This window comes from Durio zibethinus, chromosome 6 (assembly GCF_047325235.1).
Source record: "Durio zibethinus cultivar Kanyao isolate XHJ-2024 chromosome 6, ASM4732523v1, whole genome shotgun sequence".
Classification (NCBI taxonomy): Eukaryota; Viridiplantae; Streptophyta; class Magnoliopsida; order Malvales; family Malvaceae; genus Durio; species Durio zibethinus.
The window spans coordinates 29,859,805-29,887,221 of NC_143167.1; the positions used below are offsets into that span (position 1 = coordinate 29,859,805).

General features: G+C 35.5%; 3 protein-coding genes across 15 annotated transcripts; 1 reads left to right on the forward strand and 2 right to left on the reverse strand.

The window, feature by feature from the left end:
* The first annotated feature begins 3,875 nt into the window (after positions 1-3,875).
* Positions 3,876-15,284, forward strand: LOC111284533 (nucleoporin). Of its 13 annotated transcripts, none has more exons than XM_022873212.2 (10): positions 3,876-4,135; positions 4,478-4,614; positions 5,050-5,667; positions 5,812-11,645; positions 11,931-12,819; positions 12,918-13,600; positions 14,047-14,188; positions 14,311-14,392; positions 14,539-14,649; positions 14,961-15,284. In XM_022873212.2, exons 4-9 carry the CDS (start codon positions 5,817-5,819, stop codon positions 14,639-14,641), a joined length of 7,728 nt encoding a protein of 2,575 aa, XP_022728947.2. In that variant the 5' UTR covers positions 3,876-4,135; positions 4,478-4,614; positions 5,050-5,667; positions 5,812-5,816; the 3' UTR covers positions 14,642-14,649; positions 14,961-15,284. The 13 variants fall into 13 exon arrangements, 10 of the variants coding, with proteins under 10 accessions (XP_022728947.2, XP_022728943.2, XP_089618807.1 ...); XM_022873208.2 differs by having other exon boundaries at positions 5,823-11,645; XM_089762681.1 differs by having other exon boundaries at positions 4,483-4,614.
* Positions 15,285-15,604: 320 nt separating this feature from the next.
* On the reverse strand, positions 15,605-17,106 carry LOC111284535 (putative sarcosine oxidase). Its single transcript, XM_022873214.2, has one exon. The coding sequence runs from the start codon at positions 17,021-17,023 to the stop codon at positions 15,788-15,790; it is 1,236 nt and encodes a 411-aa protein (XP_022728949.2). The 5' UTR covers positions 17,024-17,106; the 3' UTR covers positions 15,605-15,787.
* Positions 17,107-19,709: 2,603 nt separating this feature from the next.
* On the reverse strand, positions 19,710-25,475 carry LOC111285982 (cytochrome P450 714A1-like). Its single transcript, XM_022875726.2, has 5 exons — positions 24,972-25,475; positions 22,592-22,818; positions 22,246-22,496; positions 21,751-22,117; positions 19,710-21,652 (listed from the first exon to the last, which is right to left on the reverse strand). The coding sequence occupies exons 1-5, from the start codon at positions 25,261-25,263 to the stop codon at positions 21,227-21,229; spliced, it is 1,563 nt and encodes a 520-aa protein (XP_022731461.2). The 5' UTR covers positions 25,264-25,475; the 3' UTR covers positions 19,710-21,226.
* Positions 25,476-27,417: the final 1,942 nt, after the last annotated feature.

Here is a 27,417-nt window from a genome sequence, read left to right on the forward strand (position 1 = left end):
AATCTTTAAATTTCTTCAACGTATCGATAACAAGTAAATTAAAAGAAAAGCAACAGTACATATACATGAATTGTGGTTTTTATAAGGATTAAAACATTTCAAACGATTCATGTGAGGATTTGATTCTTCTTAAATATGTTATAGTGAATGAAAAAAGAGCTTCTCCGATACTTTGATTGCCTACATTGTGAGGGAAGGCTGGCTTTTGTGTACTGTTATTGATAATAAATTCATAACATTTGTCAACTTGTTCCCTTTCCATTCCTAAACAAATATTATTTCTGACAGAGATGTTAGTTTTTAGTGTTTATTTATTTCTATAATGTTACAATTTGAATTTGAAGCCATTTTAAGGATAATTATATAAAGAAATTATAAAATATATTTACAGTGAAATTATTAGATTTCACATGCGAGGTTAAAAATATGATGTATACTATTTAAAGTATATATTAAAAATAATAATAATTAAAATATAAATGGAGCATTTGTTATATTTTAATATTATTTGTGAAATTTTACATTGATAATATATCAAATGCTAATTTAACTATATAATACTAGTAAGTTTTTTAGGAAAGATCAACTTACACCAATTAAAAGGTTTTCATTATTTTTTAATTATTGATTTGATTAGATTTAATAGATAAAAGGAACAAATTAAAATGAAAAAAATTTTAATCTTATTCATTAAATCTGTTAAAATTAATTATTATAAAAAAATGTAAATTTTTTTTTGTATAAATTGATCTCTCTCTTAACATTTTTTTAATATTTTAATATTAAAAAAAATAGAAACAGAGGTTGTTTATATTGGAATTCAAATTTTACAAACGTTACTAACATGAAACTTTAAAATAAGGAATATATATATATATATATAAATCTTTATTGAGGCTCTTGTTAAAATTAATTAAAATTAATGAAAATAATCGATATTATTTGATATCAAATTTAATATAAAAAATTATTATTAAATATAATATATTATAATATAATTAAAATGTATTAATTAATACAATTAATACCAAAATAAAATTAATAACAATCTCACCATTATAAAGATTTAATTGCATGAGTCTTAGTAGACCACTGCTAACTAGAATCGTGGTAAAAAAAAAAAAACCAAAGTAATATTATTTTGATATTTAAGATTATAAAAAATACAATTTAGTTCATTAAAACTAAAATTTCAGATCATATAACCATTATAAAAAAATATTAATCTTTCCTCGACCGGCTTTTTCGAAATTGTTCCTTTTATATAATTTTCGCCATGTTGAATTAAATAATATACTACTTGTCATTTCTTAACTAAGAACAATTTGCAGATTAGTTTGACTTGGATTAAATTATTATAGCAAAATGCGAAAAGAAGGAATATAAAACTTTAGTTGGTGGTGCTAAGCAACATTTCCAAAGGATTTGGTGGAAGATTTGATTCCTTGACGTGGACTCTGACAGCTGGGCCAACGAAACCAACACCTGATGATGCTTCCTCTCTTTGAAAAATCAATCCATATGTTTTACGGTAGTAATACATAATAATAACATTAGTTTTTATCATTTTATTTTTCTTTTCTAAAATTATTTTAAGATTTGGTTTGGATTCAATCACATCTTTGATGGAGTTGCGATTGCAATCAAATTATGTGTCCACTGACAGTTTGACACCCAATCAGATCTTCGGTGCAGTGAGGCCACTAGCAATTGCACCATAGCTTTTTTATTTTTATTTTTTTTTTACCCCTAAAATTTTAATGTTAATCCAAAAAAACCTTATTTCTTATTTATTTTTTGAATTTAATTGATTTTTTATTATATGATAAATTAATAAAAAATTTTATTATTGTATAATTAATAAATAAATTTTATTATCAATTTTTAATTATTTATTCACAAAACTAATTTTTAAAATAAATTAATAATTCTTTATTACATACAATTTTTATTATAATAATATATTTAATAGTTATTTTTTATTTTCATTACAATTAATCTTAATATTATTATTATTTTTATATTTAAATACATATCTCATCATTCATCATTAATTTTAATTTTTTTATTAAATTAATTAATCTCACTTTTATCATTATTTTAAATTATATTGAAACCAATTTTATTAATCATCAAAATAAACTCTAATAATCTTTATAATAAATTTATGCCCTCTGAACTTCAAAACCATCTTAAATGTTGACAATGAAAGAGCCTACAAAGCAGACTCAATTTCACGAGTCAGGTACATATTTCTTGGCCACCATTAGCCCTGACACAGTCATTGCATTATTGTAAATGTACGGTGTGAAGCGTAGTTTTCCTTTCATATATTTTTTTTCCTTCATGTTTAACTGGTTTTGTAAAAGCACGAGTTCTGATTTCCGACTATCTTCTGGGAGGGTCGGACGTAAGGGGATATTGCTTGTATTCCACGTGCCGTGGACCAGGGGGTGTTGAATATTGCCGGGAAACTTTTAATTGTGGCTTTGGAATTAGAATAATAGTGGATTACTTTCTTGGAAACCCACTAAAAGATGCTTTCTCTTTTATATAAATTCAGTGAACGTGTGCGACAGAATTGGATTCCCCCCATTAAGGGCTAAAGACTTTTCTAATTTCAAACTCGGGCATCACTCTGTCAATAGTCAACTTGCTTTTAACCAGAGGAGAATCCATTTTCCTTTGCAAATCTTCTAAAATAATGGCATTCCCTTGATTCCAAATTATAAATTAACTTCGCTTTACCGGTTTAAATTTACGGGAGTATTTTTTTTAGTAAAAAATTAAAGGAAAATGTTAAGCATGCACATTTCTCATAGATCTTGATCATGTTTCAATGAAGAAACAACTCGAGACTGAGAAATTAATCATTATCGTTCTTTCTTGAGAAAGAATGAAAGAGATTAATTACCACTATGATAAGCATCCGTCTCTACGATGTCTTAGTTTCCTTCATAATCTAAAAATTCATTTGACTTTAATCGAAGTTTCGATATGGTGCGATTTAAGCAATTCTTTTCTAATCGTGCCAAAAATTGTTGTTCGGTGGTAAGCATTCTCATGAAGAGCAATGGCTTATACTGTACAAGGATAGAGTGGCTTATCGTGATGTGTATTGGATAATAATGTTCGTATTGTTTACTTTTTATTTCTTGTTTTACCTTTAAACTCGTAGTGATAGGACTTAAATACCCAAAATACCCCTAATTAATCAAAATATTACATTCTCGTTCTTATCATGTTTTTTTTATTATTTTTTTTTTTTTACCTATATCAAAATATTACATTATTATTTGTAATATAAAATAATATTATCAATAATTTGATTGAATAATATTTTTAAAATTTTAGATATTAAATAATATTAAAAATATTAATAAAATAATATATTAATATACTTTAATATTAATATCTTTAAAAATAATTTTTTATTTCATCACTACTTTTTTTTAATCAAATATAGATCTTATCTTTAATTTTAATTTTTTCATTATAATATTCGATCTTACTATTATAAAAATTAATCTCACTGCTGATATTATTTTTAATCTCATAACCTATTTAAATTGACCCGATTGCTTCGATTAGGACTTTATTTATTTATTTATTTATTTTGGAGTAAAACAAAATCGGGCTTTCTGCCTAACGCTCGATCAGCCTCGCCCAAAGTTGCAGCCCTATTTATGGGTCTTCAGTCTTCACATTTGGGATCGAAACCCTTTAAGAGACGGATGTGGACACGATCACAAAAGATGGGCCAAAAGCCAGATCTTAACTCTCCTGGACAGCTGCCATCGGCTCACATAAACAAAAGGGGCCCACTTGCTATGGGCGCATTGGCTAAATTTCCATGTAGGTCTGGGTTTCGTTTCATGTGAAGGAACCAAATCCCAACATTACCGTTTCTGATTAAGGCAAGCAAGAAAGCAGTGAAACATATGCGGAATTAGACCTGTCACCTACACAGACTCAGGATTGACAAGTTTGCGTTAGATCAAAGTAATAAACATACCCACACAATTACATGTACGCGCATAGGTTCGCCTAACTTTCTTCCAGAACAAAGCAAAATTTGGCAACAAACAACCTCCTTCGCAACGCCACGGTATCAATCGGATCGGGGCAATTCCAGGTATTGCTATTGCAATCTTTCGACAAATAGTTTTTTTTATCGTCAATCAAATTTACCTTGATGTGATTCTCTGGAATTAGGGCTGGAATCTTTGGTTGCTTATTCTTTGAATATTGGGATTGGGGATTCTGTTTTATTTTTGGTTACGTGAAAATGTTAGAGAAGGAAAATCAAATTAAGTTATTCATCTTGCAATTTTCCCCATCAAAATTACATTTTTTTTTTTCAAAATCTTCAACCGACATGGTCTAACTCTGCAGCCATTGGAGGCTTATATGTTTATTTAATTTGATAATAATCGTTTCTAATTTATTGATTTGTGTTTGTTTGTTGTGGGCGTAGTTAAGAGGGAGATCCTGATGGTGATTGAGACTTGGCCTTGATTTATAAAGGGGTTTCGAGTGGGGAGCAAAAACGGAGGGGATCGGATGGACAAGAACAAGAGTCGTACCGATCTGCTCGCTGCGGGACGGAAAAAGGTTTCCATTATGTGTACTCTTTTATCATTGATTTTGGGCTATTGTCTCTTTTTTCCTACGCACTCTGGCTGTCTGGTTATACTCTTTCTCTTAAACCATGACTTTTCTTTGAGGGCTGGAATTTCCTACTGGGTGCTTATAGTTAACTAGCATGGTATTACTGCTTTTGATTTGTTCCTACTCTAGCTACTGATTTCTAGTGTTCCTTCAACCCGTGTTTACTTCTTTTGCTAATGAAAAGAGCTGAAGAATATCAAATCTGTCTCGGGTATGCTGCACTTAAAGTAGAAGTTTAAACTTTAGCTATTTTAAAATCCTTTATTTACTTCACTTGAGTATAACCTATTCATTTCTAGCTTATGAGATGCAACGTCTTAGTCCGTTTTGAAGGTAATAGGATTGATTAGAGTTTAATTTTATGTCATCTTTTATCAGCTTCAACAATTTCGCCAGAAGAAGGATGGTAAAGGAAGTAGCAGTCAAGGAATGTCTTCCAAAAGATCTAACAAATCCGAGCAGCATGAATCTGATGCTGGTGCAGCATCTTCTGTTGCCAAACCAAAAGTCTCTTCGCAGGTCTCTGAAGGGGAAGTTGCTGCTGTTGACTTGGCAGCATTGCAGTCTATGGAGAGTTCATTGCCTTCTGGGCTTGATACTACTGCAGTTGTTTCATCACTAGAGCCCATTGCATCTGCGACAGTCAATGTCAAGACTGTAGTAGCCCATAATGCAGGAGTACCCACTGACTTGGTAGCCCTTGGTGAGTGTGATGTTGATTCTTCAGTCCCTAATGGAGGGGAAAGTACTCAGAGTGTTGACAGTTTGACGAGCACAGAAATACCTTGCTCACCTGAGGATATCCCAGCTTTTGAAGGGGAAACAAAAGATGATGTTGTGCCACATCCATCTGCTTCAGTTGATAACATGGAAGGGACAGTAGTTAAACTTGATTTGGCAGGTGTCAACAAGGAAATGGGGCAGAATCCGCTGCTTTCACAAGACTATTTTCCTGATATATCCTTGTCTCAAGCAAGGGGAGATCAGGTAACAGATGTAGGTTGTGCTCTCCTTCTCTTGGTACATTGTTTTTAATTTTTTTTCTCAAATTCTCTTTGTTATGGGATTGCATTGGGCAAAATTGGGATGAGTTATGTGTGGTTTTGATGTATAATTAAATTCTCATTTGTTGCTGGGTAGGGGCAATGCAGGAATCTGATGGTTTGGGGTTGAACCAAGTTGATAGAGGTGGTGAAACAGAGTTTGAAGTTGATGGTAGACTTCCTTTGTCTGAGTACGGTGAATGTGCTGAACCTCTTGGAGGGACAACTTCAGAAGTAACTAGCATGGAGGGGCCATCCAGCGAGGCAGAACAGGCTGTCAGCGGAGATGATGCATCTGTATGTACTGGGGCAGCCAGCTGTTCCCAGGCAGATGGAAGTTTGGCTGCTAATTCTCAGTTGACAACTAAGCAGGCTGAAGATGTAATACCTTGTTCATCTGTTGAAGAAGAACAAGAAATGTGCTCTCCATTTGGTGATTATGGTTGTAACAAGACTTTAGAAGGAGATCAGAAATGTTTACCAGAGGGCTCCTTTGTGTCTCAGGATAGAAGTCATGAAAGATCTCTTCAGATGAAAGGGGCAAGTTCATCAGATCTGACTCTGACTCTGACTCTTTTCAGAGATGGTTCTCCAGTCAGACTCTCTCAGTTAGTAGAGCTGATAAGAAGTCTTGATGAAGATGAATATAGGCTTCTGCTAAACTTGCAAGAATTGGTTTCTGTTGCAAATGTTGGGACTGATAATTTAGCACCATCTTACCATCCAGATTTATTTGAGAAATTGAAAGAGGAATTATATCTCACAAGTCTTAAAAAAGATATATTTTACTTACAGCTTTCTGAGCAGTCAGATCTGCATTTGGAATCTGATCGGCATTGTCAGCAGCTTATTGATGAGATATCTGTGCTTCGCACTTCAGTCAATGAGGTTCACGAGGGGAATGCATGCCTTGCAGAAGAGCTAGCACGATGCAGGTCTGAACTCCATGTTTTTGCTAGTGGAAGGGAGGAGCTGCAAAACCAATTTCATACTGCTTTGGCACGGGCTGAGGAGTTTTCTTCTAGAGCAAATGAGTTGCAGATTAGACTGGAAAGGTCACAAGAGGACTTATCAAGCCTCTTGTCTGAATTAGCTGAGTGCAAGAATCAGGTGGACACTTTACAGCTGGATAATGAGAACTTGAATAGGACTCTTCATTTGCTATCTGAGGAGAGAAAGACACTTGCAGAGGAAAAGGAATCTTCTCTCAATGAGAATGAAAAACTGTCAATAGAGTTAGCTAGATGCAAGGATTTGGTGGTAACTTTCCAGGAGGAGAGTGAGCAGTTAAATTTGAGTCTTGCTTCACTGACTGAGGGGAGAAACACACTAGTGGATGAGAAAATGTTGTCTCTTCGTGAGAATGAGAAGCTACTGACAGAATTAGCTGACTGCAAGGTTTTGATTGCGGCTTTACAGGTGGAACATTCTGACATAAGCAAGAATCTTGCTCTAATGACGGAACAGAGAATGAAGCTTGAAGAAGAAAAGGAGTTTCTTGCTCATGGGAAAGAGAAAGCAGAGCTTGACTTGGAAGAGTGTAAGGATTTGTTGGCTGCTTTACAAGTTGAAAGGTCCAACTTGAATGGGAACCTTGCTTTCGTTACAGAGGAGAAAAGGAAGCTTGAGGAGGACAAGGAGTATTTTGTCCATGAGAACAAGAGACTTGCTACTGAGCTACTTGTTCTTCAAGAGCAGCTAACTAAAGAAGGTGGGGAACACATACAACTTGAGGCTGAGCTAAAAGATGTAACAGTACGCCTAGAGAAGCTAATGGAGGAAAATTGTTTTCTCAATGCCAGTCTGGACATACATAAGGCCAAGAAAGTGGAAATTGATGGTAAGGAAACCCACAATGTTGAAGCAGCGAGTCAAGTAAAAAGTTTGGATGTGGATAGCGGGGTCCATGAAAATGAACATTCCTGTAAAAGCCCTTGGAAACGAGATCCTGAAGTATCCTCTATGGTATTGGAGAAAGCCTTACCTGATGATGTTGTTGGTGGGCCATCACTTGTGCTGCTTGAGCAGGAAGTCTTTGATGATTCTTCTGGTTTTCTTGTCTTGAAGGGACACTTGAAGCAGGCTGAGAGAATATTGCAAAACCTTGGAAAGGCAATTGAACAGATGTACTCTCATTCAGCCTCAGTACAGTGCTCCAGCAGTAAATCGGCTGCACCAGGAGTATCAAAACTGATTCAAGCCTTCGAGTCAAAGGTGCATCATGATGAACCCGAGGATGAGGAAAGAGATTTGACGGAATACCAATTACTGGGAGACCTGTTTAATTCAACTAAAGAGGTAACAGAAAATCTGAGAGCAATGCTTAAGCTCTTGGGTCAGGATGCTGATAATGCCAGTTCACTCTATAGAGGAGAGAGGGATAGTAGAAAATCTTCTAATTTCTCATTTGGTGAGCTCAGGGTTCAACATGCATCTTTGAAGGAATACAGTGATAATCTTGAAGCAATCAGCATCGAGCTGGGGATTTTGTATGAAGCTGCTAAGCAACATGCATTTTTAATTGAAGCTAAGAACAATGAACTTGAGGTTCTCTATGAAGCTCTAAAGCAGAACGAAAGTGGCCTCAGTTCAGAAAATGCTGAGCTTGGTGAGAAATTGATTGAGTATCAGTTGAGACTTACGGAAATGGAGGGTCACTTTTCTGATTTACAGCAAAGGTCAGATGAGATGGCTTCTGCTTTAAATCGACAGTTAGAAAGTTCGAGGAAGGAAGCAGCTGAGAGGGCATTGACGCTTGAACTAGAATGGAAATCTACAGTTACTCAGATTGTTGAAACAGTCAGGAGGCTTGATGAGTCTGTTGGGAGGGTTTCCAACTCCAGCTTCTCAAATAACAGCAATGATATCTTGGATACAAATAGCCAGGTTGCTACATCTGTTAGTTCTGCCATTAATTCTATCCAGGATCTACAAGAGAAACTAGAAGCTGCTTATGCAGATCATGATGCAATGTCTAATTCATTCAAAGAAGTCAATGAGAAGTATAATGATTTGCTCAGGAAGAATGAATTGATGACAGGGATACTACATGAGTTGTACAATGACCTGAAGAAACTTGTGATTGATTCATGTGCATTTGTGGGCGAGGCTGAGGTGAATGTGCTAGTCCAGAAGCTGCCTGAGCCCTTAGATTACAGCAAGTATAAGATCTTTGTCAAACAACTGGAGAATGTTTTGGGTGAAAGGATGCAGCTTCAGTCTGTTAATGACCAACTTAATTCAGAATTGATGAATAGGACAAGGGGCTTTGAGGAAATGAGCAGAAAGTGCCTTAATTCAAATGCCATTCAAAAGCTTATAGAACATGTTGAGAATGTTGTAAAACTGGAAGACTATGAGAGTGACTCAGATAAAGCACCTGGTTCCTGCCTTGAATTGTTAGTTTGTTTGCTTGTTAAGAAATACAAAGAAATTGTTGAGCAGGTGAGTGATTGTAGACAGGAGTTTGGATCTAAGGTGGCTGAACTGACAGAAGTAGAGGAAAAGATACATCAGTTAGATGCACTGAGACTTCAGCAGGAACTGGAAATCCTTACTCTGAAAGAAAGTTTGCGGCATGAAGAGGAAGCCCTTATGGGTGCACATTCCGAGTTAGAGGCAAAAATAAGTGAACTTGAACAGTCAGAGCAGCGAGTGTCTTCTGTTAGGGAGAAGCTTAGCATAGCTGTGGCCAAAGGGAAAGGTTTGGTGGTGCATCGTGATGGTCTTAAACAATCACTTGCAGAGACATCTGCTGAACTAGAGAGATGCTCTCAGGAATTACAGGCAAAAGATTGCCGGCTTCAGGAATTAGAAATAAAACTGAAGACTTACTCAGAGGCAGGTGAACGTGTGGAAGCTCTGGAATCTGAACTTTCATACATTCGCAACTCAGCTACTGCATTAAGAGAATCATTTCTTCTCAAAGACTCTGTACTGCAGAGAATTGAAGAGATTTTAGAAGACCTAGATCTGCCAGAGCATTTCCATTCTAGAGATATAATTGAAAAGGTTGATTGGTTAGCGAGGTCCACCACCAGTAATTCTTTGCCTCCCACTGATTGGGATCAGAAAAGTTCTATCGGAGGTTCACACTCTGATGCAGGTTTTGTCACTGTGGATACCTGGAAAGAAGATGCACAACCAAGCTCAACTTTAGGGGAGGACTTGAAAAGAAAATATGAGGACCTTCAGAACAAATTTTATGGGTTGGCAGAACAAAACGAAATGCTGGAACAGTCTTTAATGGAAAGGAACCATTTGGTGCAAAAATGGGAGGAACTTTTGGATTTAATCGATGTGCCTTCACAGTTGCGGTCCATGGAACCTGAAGAAAAGATTGAATGGTTAGGAGGGGCATTTTCAGAAGCTAATCATGATAGAAATTCTTTGCAGAAGAAGATTGATAACCTTGAAAATTATTGTGGGTCACTAGCTGCTGATTTGGAAGAGTCTGAAAAGAGAGTATCTGACGTTGAGGCAGACCTTCAATCAGTTACTCTTGAGAGGGATCATCTTGCTGAAAGATTAGAGACTTTAACTTCTGATCATCATAACCTTTCGGCGAAGGCAGCTCATTTTGAACTTGAGAATGAAAAACTTCAGATTAAAGTTAGTGGTTTGCAGGAAGAATTGTCTAAGAGGATTGAGGAGGAGGAACATCTTCTCAAGATGGAAGGTGAAATAAGGAGATTGCAGTACTTGGTATCTGATGTGTTGCAGGATCCAGAGGCAAAAGATTTGGTTTCTGGTGGCAGTAGTACTGCATGCTTGGAAAGATTACTGGAGAAACTTATAGAGAATTACACTAATCTCAAGTCTGTGAATCCTGAACTTGTGGATATTGAAATGGACCAGACCAAGCTACCTGATGCAACCCTTGATGAAGCTAGAAGCAGGGATACAATGACTACTCAGGAGGATGTAGCTTCTTTAAAGAAAGAGCTGGAGGAAAGGCTGCATGACTTGATGCAAGTGAAGGAGGAAAGAGATGAAATCCTTGGAAAGCATCAATCTTTGCTTCATGAAGTTGAAGCACTTGAAAGGAAAACGGTGGAGTTGCAGGAGCTACTTAATCAAGAAGAGCAGAAGTCAGCTTCTGGGAGAGAAAAGTTAAATGTTGCCGTTAGAAAAGGGAAATCTTTGGTGCAACAACGGGACAGTCTGAAGAAAGCCATTGAAGAGATGAATGCTGAACTGGAACAGTTGAAATCTGAGCTTAGTGACCGGGAAAATACTCTGTCTGATTATGAATTGAAGATGAGGGAATTCTCTGCTTACCCTGAAAGAGTAAAAGCCTTAGAAGCTGACAGTTTGTTCTTAAGGAATCATCTGACAGAAACTGAGCACATGTTGGAGGAGAAAGGACATATTTTAACTAGGGTATTAAATGCAATAGCTGACATTGATGTTGGTGTTGAAATTGAAATGTTTGATCCGGTGGAGAAGTTGGGACGAATTGAGAAAGTGTGCCATGATTTGCATGCAGCTGTGGTTTCTTCTGAACAAGAGTCACAGAAGTCGAAGAGAGCTGCAGAGCTACTGCTTGCAGAGTTGAATGAAGTGCAAGAGAGAAACGATGGTCTGCAGGAAGATTTAGCAAAAGTTGCCAGTGAACTTACAGAAGTCATGAAGGAAAGTGATGCGGCAGAGGCTGCAAAACTTGAAGTTCTCTCACGTCTTGAAAAGTTATTTACAGTTCACTCTGAAGAAAAAAGGAAACATTATTCTGAATTAATGATGTTACAATCTAGTGTAAATGAACTGAGGACGGGTGTCAATGATATTCATAATCTTTTGTCCAATGTTTTCTCAAAGGACTTGGAATTTCTGCAAAATTTGGAGGCTAACATTAGTTCATGCTTGGAAGCAGATGATGCCCAAGATGCGTCTGGCTCACCATACAGTATATCCAGCAATTTAGAGGAAAAGGTAATGCTCCTTTCTGCATGCAGTTTGGGTATTCCTTTTTCAGTAAATCTAGTGATTTGCCTCTGTCATGTTTTCTTTTGTATTTGTCTGCTGTAACCAGTTGATGGTTATACTTCCTGTAGTGCGACTGTAAATATATTTTATTTATTTTTGAGTAGCATTCAAGTTATCAATATTGAACAAAAACCTTTTGATTGGCCAAAAAATAAAAACCGTTGTTGTCTCGTAGGTGTATTTTCTATGAATAGATTGTTAATTTTAATTATTTCTTGGTTTCCTCCTCAGGTGAACTTTCAATCCATGGATGCTTGGTCAGTCGTCAATATGCAGGACCTTATGGATGACAATGCTATAGTCAAAGTTTGCAGTTTAATCAGGCATCACCTGCAAGATTTGACAACTGAAATTACTACACTCAAAGAAAAGTTGATTGTGCAGTCAAAATCATTACATGGACAAAGTCAAAGTATATGGAATGCACTGGGGATCTTGCATAGAGAAAGAAATTATCTGAAAGAGTCATTTGAAGCTATGAGGAGGAATATTCTGCATATAGAATCAGTTGGGAAAGAGAAAGACATGGAGATTGTTGTGTTGAGAAGAAACATTGCGTTGCTTTATGAAGCATGTGCTAATTCAGTCTTGGAAATTGAAAATAGAAAAGCCGAGCTATTAGGAAATAATTTGGCTACTGCAGGTCTGGTGACTAACATGAAGCCTGCAATATTAGCTGATGGAGGACTTTCTTTTGGTGGAGAAAATAGTGTTTTGTCTGAGGAACATATCAAAACTATGGCAGATAAACTTTTGTCAATGATGAAAGATTTTTCGAGCATGAAAGCTGAAATTACTGAAGGAAACCAGAGGGAAATGAAAATTACCATAGCAAATTTGCAGAAAGAGCTTCAGGAGAAGGACATCCAGAAAGAAAGGATATGCGTGGAGCTTGTTGGTCAAATCAAGTTAGCTGAAGCTGCTGCCACGAATTACTCACGAGATCTTCACTCTTCAAAAACACTGGTGTATGATTTGGAGAAAGAACTGGAAGTAATGAGGGAAGAACTGACGTCATTGCAGCAGAGAGTAAAAGAACTGCAGGATGTGCAAGCAAACGCAGAGGAATTGCAGGGTAGAGTCAAATCACTGACAGATGTGTTATCATCCAAAGACCAAGGCATGTGTCATTGTTTGAATCCTACTTTTATTTTACTTATATATATATATATATTCATTCTGTTGGAATCCTTATTTGTGAGTGCTATTTGCTGACAGAAATTGAGGCACTTATGCAAGCACTTGATGAGGAGGAGTTTCAAATGGAAGAGTTGACAAAGAAGGTTGAGGAACTAGAAAAAGTCCTGCAACAGAAGAACACAGATTTAGAGAACCTTGAAGCTTCCCGTGGAAAGATTGTGAAAAAGCTTTCCATCACTGTAAGCAAGTTTGATGAGCTTCATAATCTATCAGAAAGTCTTCTTACCGAGGTTGAACAGCTTCAATCACAACTACAAGATCGGGATGCTGAGATTTCCTTCTTAAGACAAGAGGTTACCAGATGCACCAATGATGCTCTTGCTGCATCACAAATGGGCAATAGAAGAGACACAGATGAGATTTATGAGTTTCTAACTTGGTTTGAGGCAGTTGTTTCTCGTGTTGGGTTACCTGATCTGCATTTTGATACGAATAATAGTCAGGTGCCTGAATACAAGGAAATAATACAGAAAAAGATTAGTTCTATTATATCTGAACTAGAGGACCTACGGGGGGTTGCTCAAAATAGGGATGAATTGTTGCAAGCAGAATGGAGCAAAGTGGAGGAGTTGACACGCAGAGAAGAAACTCTTAAGAAGACTTTGCATGAGAAGGAATCCCAATTAAATTTGCTTGAAGGTGTGGGAGATGTGGGTCAGGCAGCTAGTTTGAATTCTGAAATTGTGGAAGTTGAACCTCTGGTAAGTTATTTGATGTGTTTGCAATTTCCTTTAACAGTAGATGTGCAGTTAGGACCTCTACAAAGCCAGTGATAGGCAAACTGTGATGTGAATGAGGAAAACTAAGTTTTATTTCAGGATTTCCTGTTTCTATATTTCTCCGTTTTCTGATCAACGTATCACATTTTATTCTGGAAGGGAGAAGTCTTGGCTGGGTTCATCACACATTCATAGATGCATGAATAATGCTATAGAAGCAAAATCTATATAGCAAATATATCAGCATTTGACACATATAGTATCTATGTATTGCTTATAAAGTGGACTGCTTTAACAAATAATGATGATTTAAAAGTTGATAGTTAGATATTTTCGTCTTATCTGTTCACAAGAATAAGTTATACTTTTGCATAACCAACGGCAAAATATTTTTGTTGAGTTGTCTATTTTGCTGAATATTTGTGTAGATAAACAAGTGGACAGTAGCAGGGACCTCTACAGCATCCCAAGTTCGTAGTTTGCGTAAAGTCAATAATGATCAAGTTGCTATTCCTATAGATATGGATGATGGTAGTAATAGTAGGTTAGAAGATGAAGATGAAGATAAAGGTATTCTTTACTGTTTTTAAAACTTAATTTGTTCATACTTATTTCTGCTTCAAGTGAAGATAACTTTTAACTAAATGCATAAATTGTTTAGTCCTTACATTTTAATTTCATTGTTTTCTCAGTACATGGTTTCAAATCACTTACCACATCAAGAGTTGTTCCAAGGTTTACAAGACCGATAACTGATATGATTGATGGATTGTGGTAGGGTTCCTTTCGTTTTATCAGTTTGTGTTCATTTGAAGTAGTGCAAATTTCATTTGGGCTGAGGTTTAGTTTATTTATTACACACCAAAAGTAGCCTTTTTATAAAGTAACTATGTTATGTTTATGTTTATGTAATCTGTCAGGGTTTCTTGTGATCGAGCGCTCATGCGACAACCTGCCTTAAGGCTTGGCATTATAATATATTGGGCTGTACTGCATACACTGTTGGCAGCTTTTGTATTTTGACGAGCCAGGTTAGTAGTGGCCTCTTTTCCAGATGTAGTTATTTCATGGAGTTCTAGGATCGTGCTTGGTGAACATGTTTTTCTTTAACCTCCCTTGTTTTTCACTCTATATTTCAGAGTTATATGCCTGCAAATTCTGTTTGAGACTAGTATTATTCTAATTTTCCGTGGATTGCATTTCATAGATTTCTTTTATGCCTTGTATACTGACTCTTTTCCTTTTTCCTCTTATCAGTGCTTAATTTCTTTATCCATTTTCTTTCTTGTTTCTTACAAAGCCATCTTCTCATACTTGAGTTTATGGTCCTGCTGTTCTGCAGGTTATCCATTGTTTGTGTCAAAGTTTAGCAAGGAGAGCCAACCATGATTCTGCCTTCAAATGCTTACCAGGCTTCATAATCTTTTTTTTTTCCTTTTCTAAACATTGGTTCATTATTTAGCTCAACCAGGCAACTTTGATTTGCGGTTTTTATTTGTATGCATCTCAGATTGCTTGGTTATGTCCAATAAGGAAAAATCCTTGTTACAATTATGTATGGCATAGTTTAAGGATTGTTCACTTTGAACCAACCAAAGGTTCTATGATGCTTACTGCAGTTAAAAGATTTGTCTACAATCAACAGATTTTGTTTGTTACACACAAACAGGAATGCTGCATTTTAAATGGTGTTCTATCTTGTTCATTGTCAGCAGATTTTCATTACAGTTTGTGCCTATCTAATCTTATTTTCCACTGGTCGCTGCGTATCTCCCTCTCTCACCCGCACCCATCCTTTCTTCTCTTCTCTCTTTTTTCTTGCCTTAATCCTGAAATTGTCCTTTGAATGTGTGGGGCTTAATGGTGATAGTCAAATCCAACATAGTCTAACTTGAACTTCTGTCATACAACTATTGACTTGGCTGATTCATAAATTAGATGAGGTTGAGACAGATATTACTGATACAGCACGCAACATAGACCGGATACAGAGCAAAATAAAAAAGTTTTATTCATTTTTCTTGATGATCATTCGACAGAAAAAAAAAAGGGAAAGCTTTGGGGTGGGGGGGGGGGGGGAGAGAAGGGTGGGGTCAGAGTCCTGATGCGGGTGATATGAATGGGAACAATGAAGAAAAACTCAATACGTCGAAATTGGTTTTGGTTCACTCACAGTGCACTTGTTAATAGCCCCACTTGATCTCCAAAATCTTTAATGTTCCCTCTGGGATTCTCCTCAAATCTTGCTATCCTAAAGTGCTTTAGCTCAACTCCTTTTGCCTCTCCAGTAAGCACGAGATCAGCCAGTATCCTCCCAATCACTGGTGACATCTTGAATCCATGACCAGAAAAACCACCACCAATCACCACACCCTTCCCAAACTCCCCTCCCAGAAAATCAATCACAAAATCTTCATCCGGTGTCATCGAGTACGCGCACAATTGAGTTGTAACTGGCCCATTTGAATCAACCAACCCTCGAAATGTCTTCTCAATCCATTGCTTCAAGGAGCGGGGTATGATTCCAGGTCCCCATGGCCTTTTATCTGGGTCACATGGGTACCCTCCATGCACTGCTATTTTAATCAGCCCCGGATACTCCAATGATGGTGTGCCGTATATATATGGCTTCCCATAGCTAGCGAATGTTGGAAAATCACTTCCAATTGCATACTTAGCCTCATGCCCTTCCTTAATCCTCCAATAGCATACATTAGTTTCCAATGGTTGAATGGGCAGTTCAATCCCACTAACTTTTTTGACTAACTTTCTCATCCAAACGCCTGCTGTCACCACACATTTTTTACCCCAAAACTTTTCGCCATTGCTTGCACTCACTATTACCCCTCCTCTCACACCATCTTTGGTTATACTATTCACCTCCACGTTGTCTCTGAGGAATGCACCATACCTAAACGCCAGCATTTGGAACATTGACACTGCCTTGGTGGGCTTGATAACACCACCTTGCTCACAAGACACTCCAATCCAGTCCTCCGGTATGTCAATCCTTCCGGAAAATCTTTCGGTCACTTGCTGGCGGTTGAGGACCTGATGTGGGATGGCGTTCTTTCGACACGTGGCAATGACAGAGAGTAGGCTCTTGGAATCAGCTGGGCCCATGTCGAACTGTTGGGCCTTGAAGTAGACCCTGAAGCCAATTTCAGACTGGGCCTGCTCCCACAGTTGATAGGACTCATTGACCATGCCGTAGTAGTAGTCCTCAGGGTATGTTGCTCGTATGGTGCGCGACTCGCCATGAGAAGAACCCCGGTGGTGAAGAAAATCGAACTGCTCTAGAACCAGGGTTTTCTGCCCTCTTTTGGCTAGTTGGTATGCCGTGGAGCTGCCCATGACTCCCGCTCCCACTACAATTACGTCAAATTCATCACCGGAATATCCCATCTCTCTCTCTCTCTCTCTCTCTCTCTCTCTCAAAGATAAAAGGCTTTATCAGTTGCTCTCACCTATTAACTTCTTTGAGAATGAGATATATACTAGTAGCCAATAGGTATTTAATATAAGATTGTTATGTAAATAACCAGCCTTTGGCTGGAAATTTCATTATTGCCATTTCATTGATATCGATGTTTATTTCTTCCTGATTTGGTTAAAACTTAATCCATTCCGTAATACATACGGAGAGTTCATATGTGATATAGTTGGCACTTCGATCACTCTACTGCCAAGAAAGGAAGCATTTCGTTTTTTCCAGCTGGCATCATAAAATTACTAAAATTAGTTGTGTAAGGACAACATATAGTTTGATTCATGAATGGGTTTTTCTTATAACCATAAATGAAAATATTCTTCCCATATAAGCAAAACTTTTCAAAAGTGATGATGTTTTTGCCATGTAAACCCTTTTGTTAATTTGTTGTTCAAATGACGGCCAAGATTATTCCTCAGGATGATCGGCAAAGTAAGATATACATGTAACCTGGGATGACAGGAACTACGAAGGCTGCTTGGTACAATTTGATTTAATCGGCCAGTGTCATGTACCATTTGCGCGTGGTATAAGCAATTCCAAGTTGCCATGGAAATTATGGTTATCTTTGTCAATCACTATGATTACTGTATTATCAAAATTCCATGCATCTTCTTTCTAATTTTCACAACTTTGATGTTTTTTTCAAACGGCCTACCCTTTCTAGTTTCTAACTCAAGTTTTTCATAAATAAAAGTAAGATACGTGTGTAAGATCATTGATTAGAAAATGCTTTCATTTAGGTCTGGACTTACTGTATTAACGTCAGGATGAAGAAGTTGAAGGTGTATTGTTGTGACAGATCAACGTGTAAATCTAATCCTTTTAGCGTCACACACAGAGAGCCGCAATTAAGCTTTGAAATGGGAACTTTATTCATCATAAAGTGTTGACATTCACGGTTCTGTTGACCTAGATACTGAGAATCTTTTGGAGAGTTCACTTTGTCAGATCTGCACGCTTGATTCGTGCAAGATGCTCACTTTTGTCACCATCCATTTGTCCTAATTCTGTTTGGTTAATTAATCTTTTGCTTTCTATCTGTAGTGGCCTAAATATTATATTGTTTATTACTTTACCCTTCTTTTCTCATTTACTATTTTAGACTAATGCTTCTCCTTTTACTTTTTGGTGCATGAAAAATCAAAATTAGCATGTTTTATCCATGTTCTGCTAAGTAGTACCAGTATTTTTTTTTTTTTTATCGATTGAAATATTTTGCCACTAATTATTGACGATCAATCATGATCCTTGAAGCACTCAGAAAACGAGCTCTAACCCATGTTTGGCCAACCGGAAAAAATGGGATCTTTGGTGCGTAAAGCATCATAATTCACGTGATTATTCAGTAAGTTCTGCAACAGACTGGTCTTGCATCAATCATCATCAAGGACAAATGAATATGCCATCGCCGACTCATGGCTGACAAGGAGAGGCCTACAAAGATCGAGTCATCCTCCACTACCCTGGATCCCTATATCCTTCAATTCAGCAATACCAGATACTCCCACTGACAATGGAATATTCTTAGTTGTGCACCGCATGTGCTTGCAAGCTGGGAAAGCCTTCTTGTTTTAGGATATTCTAACAGTCTTTATTGGTTTTCGATTCATGGTGGGTCGAAGCTGTGGCTGGGAATGGTCCTTTCTGACCCCATCACAATGGGTGTTGCGCACTGCTTATGGAATTGTTGCCAAGCAACGAGGCGATTACAATAACTGAACTGATATTCACTATTTGCTTTGTTTGATGATGATATTAAAGTTGTCCCCTGGGATTTAGCGCCTCAAATGAAGAGTAAGAGTGAAAAATCTCCTATCAATTCGTGAGATATTTGATTTTGAGAAAAAGATCAATTAATATTATACTAAGTTTTAATTTTTTTCATTAATGTATCTTATTAAATTATTAATATAAATATATACAAGAAACGCACCAAAAAACCTTACAAAAATTATAATTTTTTTAATTCATATATAAATAAATGTATAACGAAGTAATACATCAAAATTTTAATTTTAATTAGAACCGTAAATGCACTTTTTGGTAAAAATGTAAATAAGTCAATTGTTAAATAATATATTTTTTATAAAAAAAAAAACATATATATCAATTAAAGTATAAAGTTAAAACTTTGATAGCCAAAGAAAAAAGATTTAAGGTATAATTAAAAGTAAAACTTATATGGAGAGAAGTTGTAATTAATTAAAAAAAAAAACTTATTTGATACTTGATTATAGATTTAGAGTCTTATGAATAAATTAAAAAGTTAATTTGAATTTAATTAAATTGACATGATAGTGATTTAATTCTTAACAAATTTCTTGATTTTACGGATTTAATTTGTAAGCAATGATTGATTGGTATAATAAATAAATAATATGATTTTAATTTATTTTCATAAAAGGAAGTTAAAGGTCAAATAAAAATAAATAATAACACTTTTGGTTTAATGGTGAATTTAATATATATATATATATATATATATTTGAGAGTTTAAAATTTAGCCCCCTCTGACTTGTATTATGAGCCGCCCCTGATATCAATTGATGCAGTGATCTGCTGAGTAAGGTCCATTGTGCAATAGATATATAGTAATAGGATGCTTAGGCTTTAGACAGGGAAAGGCAACTTAACAAAGTTATACATCAAAGAAAGTTGCAAAATGATCAGATATTTGACTGTCAAAATAACAAAGGACCATGTCTGCTAAATGTTAGTCACCTGTGTTTGGACCATCAGTGTTTCATTTGTTTTTCTTAGGCTTAAAAGCATACTTGATGATCGAATCCTTAATAGAAAACAATAATTTGGAGAGGAAAGACATGGTTGGAGATTGTTGAAGCTGGAACAGTTGTATTGTCAAGAGCCACAATCATGTAATCAGGGTAGTTCTTGATCAGTCAAATGGTGACATGCGAGGCAATGAAACCAGTTGCACCCGTTATAACTTATAAGGGTCATTTGGGTGCATAAGAAGCTGGTTCAGAAGACATGCTTCATTTTCTTTTTCTTGTCTCAATATGATAGCAGTCCTTGAGCGAGTAAGGTATTCCAGAAGAAAAAAAGCTTAAAAAAAGAAATTACGATGAAACATTGGATGAGCAAAGACTAAATGCATATAAGTGCAAGTTTAATTGATGCAAATTAGGTTGGAGGAAGTTTTCAAGGGCGCTTCAAGCCTCTCAAATATGCATAGTTTATCAGTAGATAGAAATAGAAAAGATTTAAAAAAGAAACAATATATAGGATATTAAAATCATCTTCATCCAGATAAAATGAATATCAAAATCAAAATGGAAAGAAAATCATCCAACATACAATAAGCATTTTATTTTCCCATAAATTGTCATCTACTCTTTCAAGCCCCATATGATGTCATTCATATTCATGTACAAAAATTTTGAAAGAAGAGCTTTACTCTAAGAAGGTAATCAATAGTATAACATGAAACTTCTCTGTTGTTGGGCAACTATAGTGTAATCCTTTTTCGATAGGACAACTCTAGTGTAATCCTTAATCGGCACATTAAAGAAAGTCCAAAGGAAAAAAATACAACACAAGGCATTATTGCCTTGAATAATTGAAGTTTGTTATTGATTTGTTTGTTTCATTGCTTTAGCATTGTACTTGTGTCGATCAATAAACATGTTAATAGTAAATTCAAAATTTTTGTGCCAGAAAAAAAAAGAAAACAGCTGTTGTTGATTTAACTGTACATTTCTGATGATGGTAGCATATTGACTGAGCCTTGGAGGTCAAGGTTTTGGTTCCCCTTGCTTCAAGCTATCGACCCAAAAATGAGAAAATCTGCTTGATTTGTCCAACCCATATTTAAGCCGACTCATCAGTTCGGACAATGTGATATAGCCTTTGTAACCAGCCCATATATAAGCCAACTCACAGCCCATCGACTATAAATATCGTATTTTATTCCTATCTGTGCTTATTGAATGCATGAAAATGGTTACTTATGGAGAAAAGCATTTTACTTATATATGGAAAATTTTAAACAAGTTAAAGCTTCTCTTTCTTTCATGGAAAATTAAAAAATAAATTACATAAAAGCTTCATACATTAGTAATATTCAGGCTTAAAGCCAGTGGTGTGTCACTCTGTCAGATCTTTTGTATTTGGATATAAACACCATGTTCAGGTTCAACAAGCATTCTAAAAGCAGGAGAATGTCGATAACTTGGAGATAGAGAGAAAGTAAACCTGGAGACAATAAGGGATATAAGAACCTTCAATTGAACCATTGCAAAGTTTTTACCCAAACACAAGCGAGTGCCTAAACCAAATGGGATATAGCCTTGTGGGGATTTGCAGGCTTTGGAGACACCATTGATGAACCTATCAGGTTTGAACTCATGGGCATCTGCTCCCCATATATCAGGATCCCGGTGCAAAGTTGGAATTAGAGTCCAAATGCATACCCCCTTCGGAACCAAAATATTTCCAATTCGAGTCTCTTGGAGTGCCTCTCTTGACACAAATGCTGCTGCTGGGTAAAGACGCATTGTTTCTTGAATCACCATTGTCACCTGCATGGTATAAAACCACATTTTTACAACTTATAGATGGTAATGAACTTTTAGAAAGCAAAAAAGAATATTGTAGATCAGCATATCTGCATATGTACCATTTTCAATCGAGAAATTGACTCTGCATCAGGCAGGCCATTCTTGCATACTTGAGCCACCTCTGCTTGAATACGAGATTGCCACTCTGGATGCAGAGCGAGTAGCATCAAACACCAGGAGGCAGTGATGGCAGTCGTTTCATACCCAGCAAAGTAAATGTTCTTGCAATTATCAACTATAAATTTCTGCGGTGAAGCATTGCCTACATTGTCATCATTGACAGCACCCTCCAATATTAGCTGCATCAAATCTTTTTGACCCGATGATGTGTCCAAGCATTCCGGCTGGCGTCCTTTGACTGTCTCCCATATCGATAATTCTACCTCTCTTTCTAAAGTGCTGATCTTCTTATTGTTGGGAAGAAATCTGCCAATTCATTATATATGAGTATCAATGTATATGATATAACTCTATCCACCGTTAAGTGCATGCAAATTGAAACAGTGGATTATTAATTATCATGGGTTGTGGAAGTATATGTAGAATTATTGAACCTTGAATTGTTGAGGCCAAAAAGAAAGCCTTGCTTGGTAATGGTGGTTTGAATAGTCCTAAGCTTGGAGAAAATCTGTTTGCCTTCAACATAAGAGCTCCCAAAACATGCCCTTGCAATAACATCCGCTGAAACGCTCCTTAAATCCCCATCCACATTAATTTCAGCTGGCAAACCACCTTTTGCATCAATGATCGCTTCCCATTTTTTTAGCAATGGCTCTGTTGATTCTACCATGAGCCCCACCATGCCCTGAGAGATTAATATATGAAATACTACTATTTTGTAATTTTCTTTTCGGCTTCTTATAATACGTGTATTCAGCTTTTGGACTGTTTGTTAATTACCTTGACCTTGTCCATGAAGAACTCTGGCGCAATTATCTTCCTTTGGTGGGCCCATAAATGGCCGTTGGCTCTTATAATGCCATTGCCGAGCATGGGTTGAAGTGCCTTGGTCATATAAGAATCCTTTCCCAAGTGCAATGTATTCGACTGGTTCATTTCCTTGAGTACCTCCAGGTCGTTCACATACAGGTGTTGCCTAAGCCCCGTCGAGTATGTGTATATTAGACCTGCATTAATAATTTCAACTGTTTATTGACAACAGCCTACGCATACATTCAAAGCACATTCCCGAAGCTTTCAGATGTGGCTTTTTTCCATTTCTCCATTTTATTTTGTACCACTGTTAAGTGGAGTAGAGTGGTACAGAGAACATTGCAAACATTCATTGCTCGGATCAAAATGGGGTTGGTGTTTTCACTTTAGTTTGGGTTTTCCTAATCTAAGTATCAGTGGGCCCCTGAGAAGCATCCTGATCTTAATAGGACATTATTATTATTATTGTTTATTACTGTGATTTACGGGGCTCCGTTGTCCCTACCCATCCAGTTTCTGGCCCAACCAATCTCCGTAGCTAATACGGACTGCCTGCCTTTGCCCTTATTCCAAAATCTGAAGTCTAAACGATGAAAAAAAATCTTTTGTTTTTTATAAGAGATTTTACCAAAATCCATTTTTTCTTACGAAACAAAAATATCTAGGGAAAGAAGTCCTAAAGTGAGAAAAAAAATTCAAATTTATTTCTAATTAAGTGATAATATCACAAATATTTCTTAAATTATAATAAAATATTTAATATCGTATTTAAATTTTAAAATTTTTTAATATAATATTTAAATTATAAATTTAACTAATATAATAATACATAAACGGTTATTTGTCAATATTTAACATTTGAAGAAAATAATATTAAGATGAATGTTACATTAATTTATAAATTTAAATATCATATTAAGTATTTTATTATAATTTTGAGATTATTTATAATATTAACACTTTAATTAAAAATGAAATGTTTCCTATAAAAAAAGAAAGAAAAGTTGTTACCATTAAATTTCAACTAATCTATAAAATAGTTCTATTAGTTAAATACTTTACTTATGTAGTATTACCTTCTTAAATTATTAATTAGTTTAGATGTTACTGTCACTTGTTTATATTTATAGTATATAATATTAAAATAATAATTATAAAAAGCTAGAATTAATCACGGTTGGTGGTGGCTAGTAGTTTTCGTGTTGGGATCTTTGACGTGGGGATGCTGCTGTTTGCCAAAAAGAATATAAAACTAACTTAATAATTAATAATTGTAGCAATTAAAAATATTAAATGAAGTATTATTAGGGTGTCTAGTGTATTTTAACACACAATCATTGTTTTTTCAGATTAAATATTATGGGTCATTGTTATCAGATCTCATCATATACATAATGCAGTACAGAAGTCTAAAAGATAGTTTATTTTAATCAAGTCTCTATAAATAGATATATAAATAAAAATAATTTAATATATTATTAATGTAATTTTTTAATTTCATAAGAGATTAATATAATAACTTATGTTTTGCTTTTTTAATTAATTTTTTTATTTTTTAAAAATATTTTTAAGAAATATGTATATTTTATTGATTTCGTTTATGAAATAAAAAAATTACGTTGATTGTGTATTCGACAATTATATATATATATATATATATATATATACTATCACATGAAAAATCAAGAGCAAACTGCCGCCTTGGCTTCGTGGAAATGGGGAGGCCTCCCTTCCTTGCGCCTGCCTAGCAGTCAAACCGAGACAAGTCCCCAAAACCACCTATATATTTTTCAATCTATGCTTTTCATTAATTAGTTAATGTTTTGAGGTTTTTTTTTTTTTCCTTAATTTTTTATATATGTTGAATAATTCACAAGTTGAAGAAAAAAAAAGGTAGCTTTCAAAATCAAGAAACAGAATCAGGAGCTACCTCTATTTGTTAATGAACTTGTTGCTTTCACTTCAAAATCTCTTTTGAATATTTACAAAAGGGGAAAGAGGAAGAAAACAAAAAGAGAAGACATCTTGTTTTGGGCCAAAATGGTGCATTTGGCATTTCGAAATGGATTCTCATGCGAGACATTTCGGATAAGACTGCAAAAGTCTCAACATTTGCCAAAAAATGTTGCATATCACGCAGAAAATATATAAAAAATGCATTTCCAATTCTATTATCACATGGTTTTCTCAATGAAGGTATAGTTTTCTTCCTTGACTGAAATTTGATCTTAATTCGTTGTCTTTCTGTATCAACATTCAACACATATCTATATGCAAGACCGATAGTGAATATATATACATATATCATAAAGTTGTTGAAGAAATTAATGGAATATATAGGTCTTACCGTATTCTTTTCTCCAATGATCAAGATATGGGAAGAGGGTGGAAGTATAGTCATGGGCAACAATTTCAGTGTGATTCCGAGTCTTTTTTGCCTTTAATTGGATTTGCCGCATCTCGGGTAAATTTCCATAGAGAAAAGAAGGAGGTGGTCCTTTGATGCCTTGCATGCGGATCTTCTTTCTAAGCCTTTGAGACTTCAGCCAGCTTGTGGTGTAGTGATGAAAGATGTAGCCAACAACTCCTGCAAGGGCTAGCGAAGAAAGAGCTCGCAGGAGAACGAGAAGGAACTCCATTTCTTCCAACTCGATCTTAGATTCTCTTTCCTTGAGTTTTTTAAATACTGGAGGTTCTACCACATATATAGCCAAACTTAATTTGTTTATGTAATATCACTGGCTTATTTTATAGAAGGGGGAGGAGGGGGGAGGGAGGAGAGAGAGAGAGAGAAAGAGAGAGATCCAGTGACATTAACGCGAAAGAGTAACAAGTAGACATTAACCTACAAACTGATGGGGGCCGGTGGACCAGCATGATATGAAGTGTACATGTTTCTTCTAACATCCAATGAAATATGAATGGAGGCCAAGAAGCTGTTTATTTGATTTGGTAAAATAGTACTTATTAATTTTATAAAAAGGTATAAAAGTGTTAGTCATAATTAATTTCAATGTAACTACCTCAAAAATGAAAAAAAAAAATGGAAGTATTTAATTAAACCCAATTATAATAGAATGACCATCAAGATTCAAGCAAATATATATATATATATATATATAAAGAAGTGTACATTGCAATAAAAAAGTTAATGAATTCACATCCCTTGTATTTAATTCACTATATATTGACTCCTCTTTATTGTTGACCTGTTTATTTCTTGAAAAATGCATGCTTTGAAAATAAAGACCATTAAAATATATAGGCCTCAATCTCTAAGCTCCGGGTGAGAAAACCTTAAGAAGTGGTTATCACAGTACTCCATGCTTGAAATCCTTTAAAGTTTCAGACCAAAATGAAAAAAAAAAAAATCCTGTAAACTTTGGGATTTGGGAACTAATATAATATTCCATTTCTTTGGGTTTTTGCCTTGCCCTATGGAGCATTGTTCAGTCAAGTGGCAAACCTGACTCAACATTTATGGTTCTTTTCGTTTGTAACCTAGCAAGCAGCCATGCAACAAAAGACGAAGCCGCAAAACGGGGCTTCGAGGGAGTTCCCCCACTTTCACTTGGTAAACCTAACAAAGCCTGATTTTGCGGCCGACCATTTGGAAAAATGATTCTTGGAATCAAGTTTTACGTGAACATTTCATTGTAAGTAAAAGGCATATTCTTATTCATCACCAGTTCACCACCATATGCTGCATTTTGGCTATGTATATAGACTAACAAGGTGTGTTGTTAAGCGGTTTAGTATTGCAAGTATATAAACATTGTACATAACCATCTAGAATATAAAATTTCTAAGTTTTCGGAGAAATTCAAACTTGACCTCGTATATATTAATACATGGCATTCCTTTCCGTTTGATCATTGCTTCACTCAAAGTCATAGGGAGCTTTTCTTTGTTATATATATTAATACCATATATTTCAACCATCTGTTTCCCAAATCCATCCATATTAGCTGCAAAAGACAATGGCATTACCATTTTTCCGCACACTTTTCATCGTCCTTGTTGTTACAACAAGTCACCTCCCTTTTTATGTCAAATGCTTAAGACGCTGGCACTGCAACCTTCCATACTCCTCCCTACACACGTAAATATATATGAATCTTAGTTAATAAAACATTAGTTAATAACCTCATTTTAATTTGTATTATACTTTACGATCTGCTGTTTCTTCTGCTGCTTCTGCTTGCTACGTTTTTGTGGATCAGGGACCATGATTGCAGCAGCAAGTCATGAATTTTGGAATATCAGCGGGACAAACGAAGGAACCCTGTATCCTTGCAGGGGGAAGTGGGACAGTGGAGCTGTGGAGGTAAAGATCGTAGAACACTGCACTGCCCGGTTAGATGTAGTGCTATGAGGTAAGGACATGGAAATGTAATATGTGCACAATACCATACAGACAAGACGATATGATAAATTTTTAAAAATAATGATACGTATAAAACAGGATATAAAAAAATTATTTATATATTATAATTATCAGTTAAAATTATATGATAGATGTTGGGCTTATTTTAAAAGATATTTTACCCTTTGAAAAAAAAAATGATAGACATAATAATATAAAAGGCATTGACTTGTCACAGAAGGCATTTGCCTCCATTGCTGATCCTGATTCTGGGGTTATAAATATCTCTTATCAACGGTGTGTACCTGCGTTACTTACTCTATTCATGTCTATAAATAAATTTCAATTTTTTTGCTCTTTAATTAATTTGCAACTCTTTCTATTTGCAAACTATTATTATTATTATATATATAGTAGTTGTTTCAAA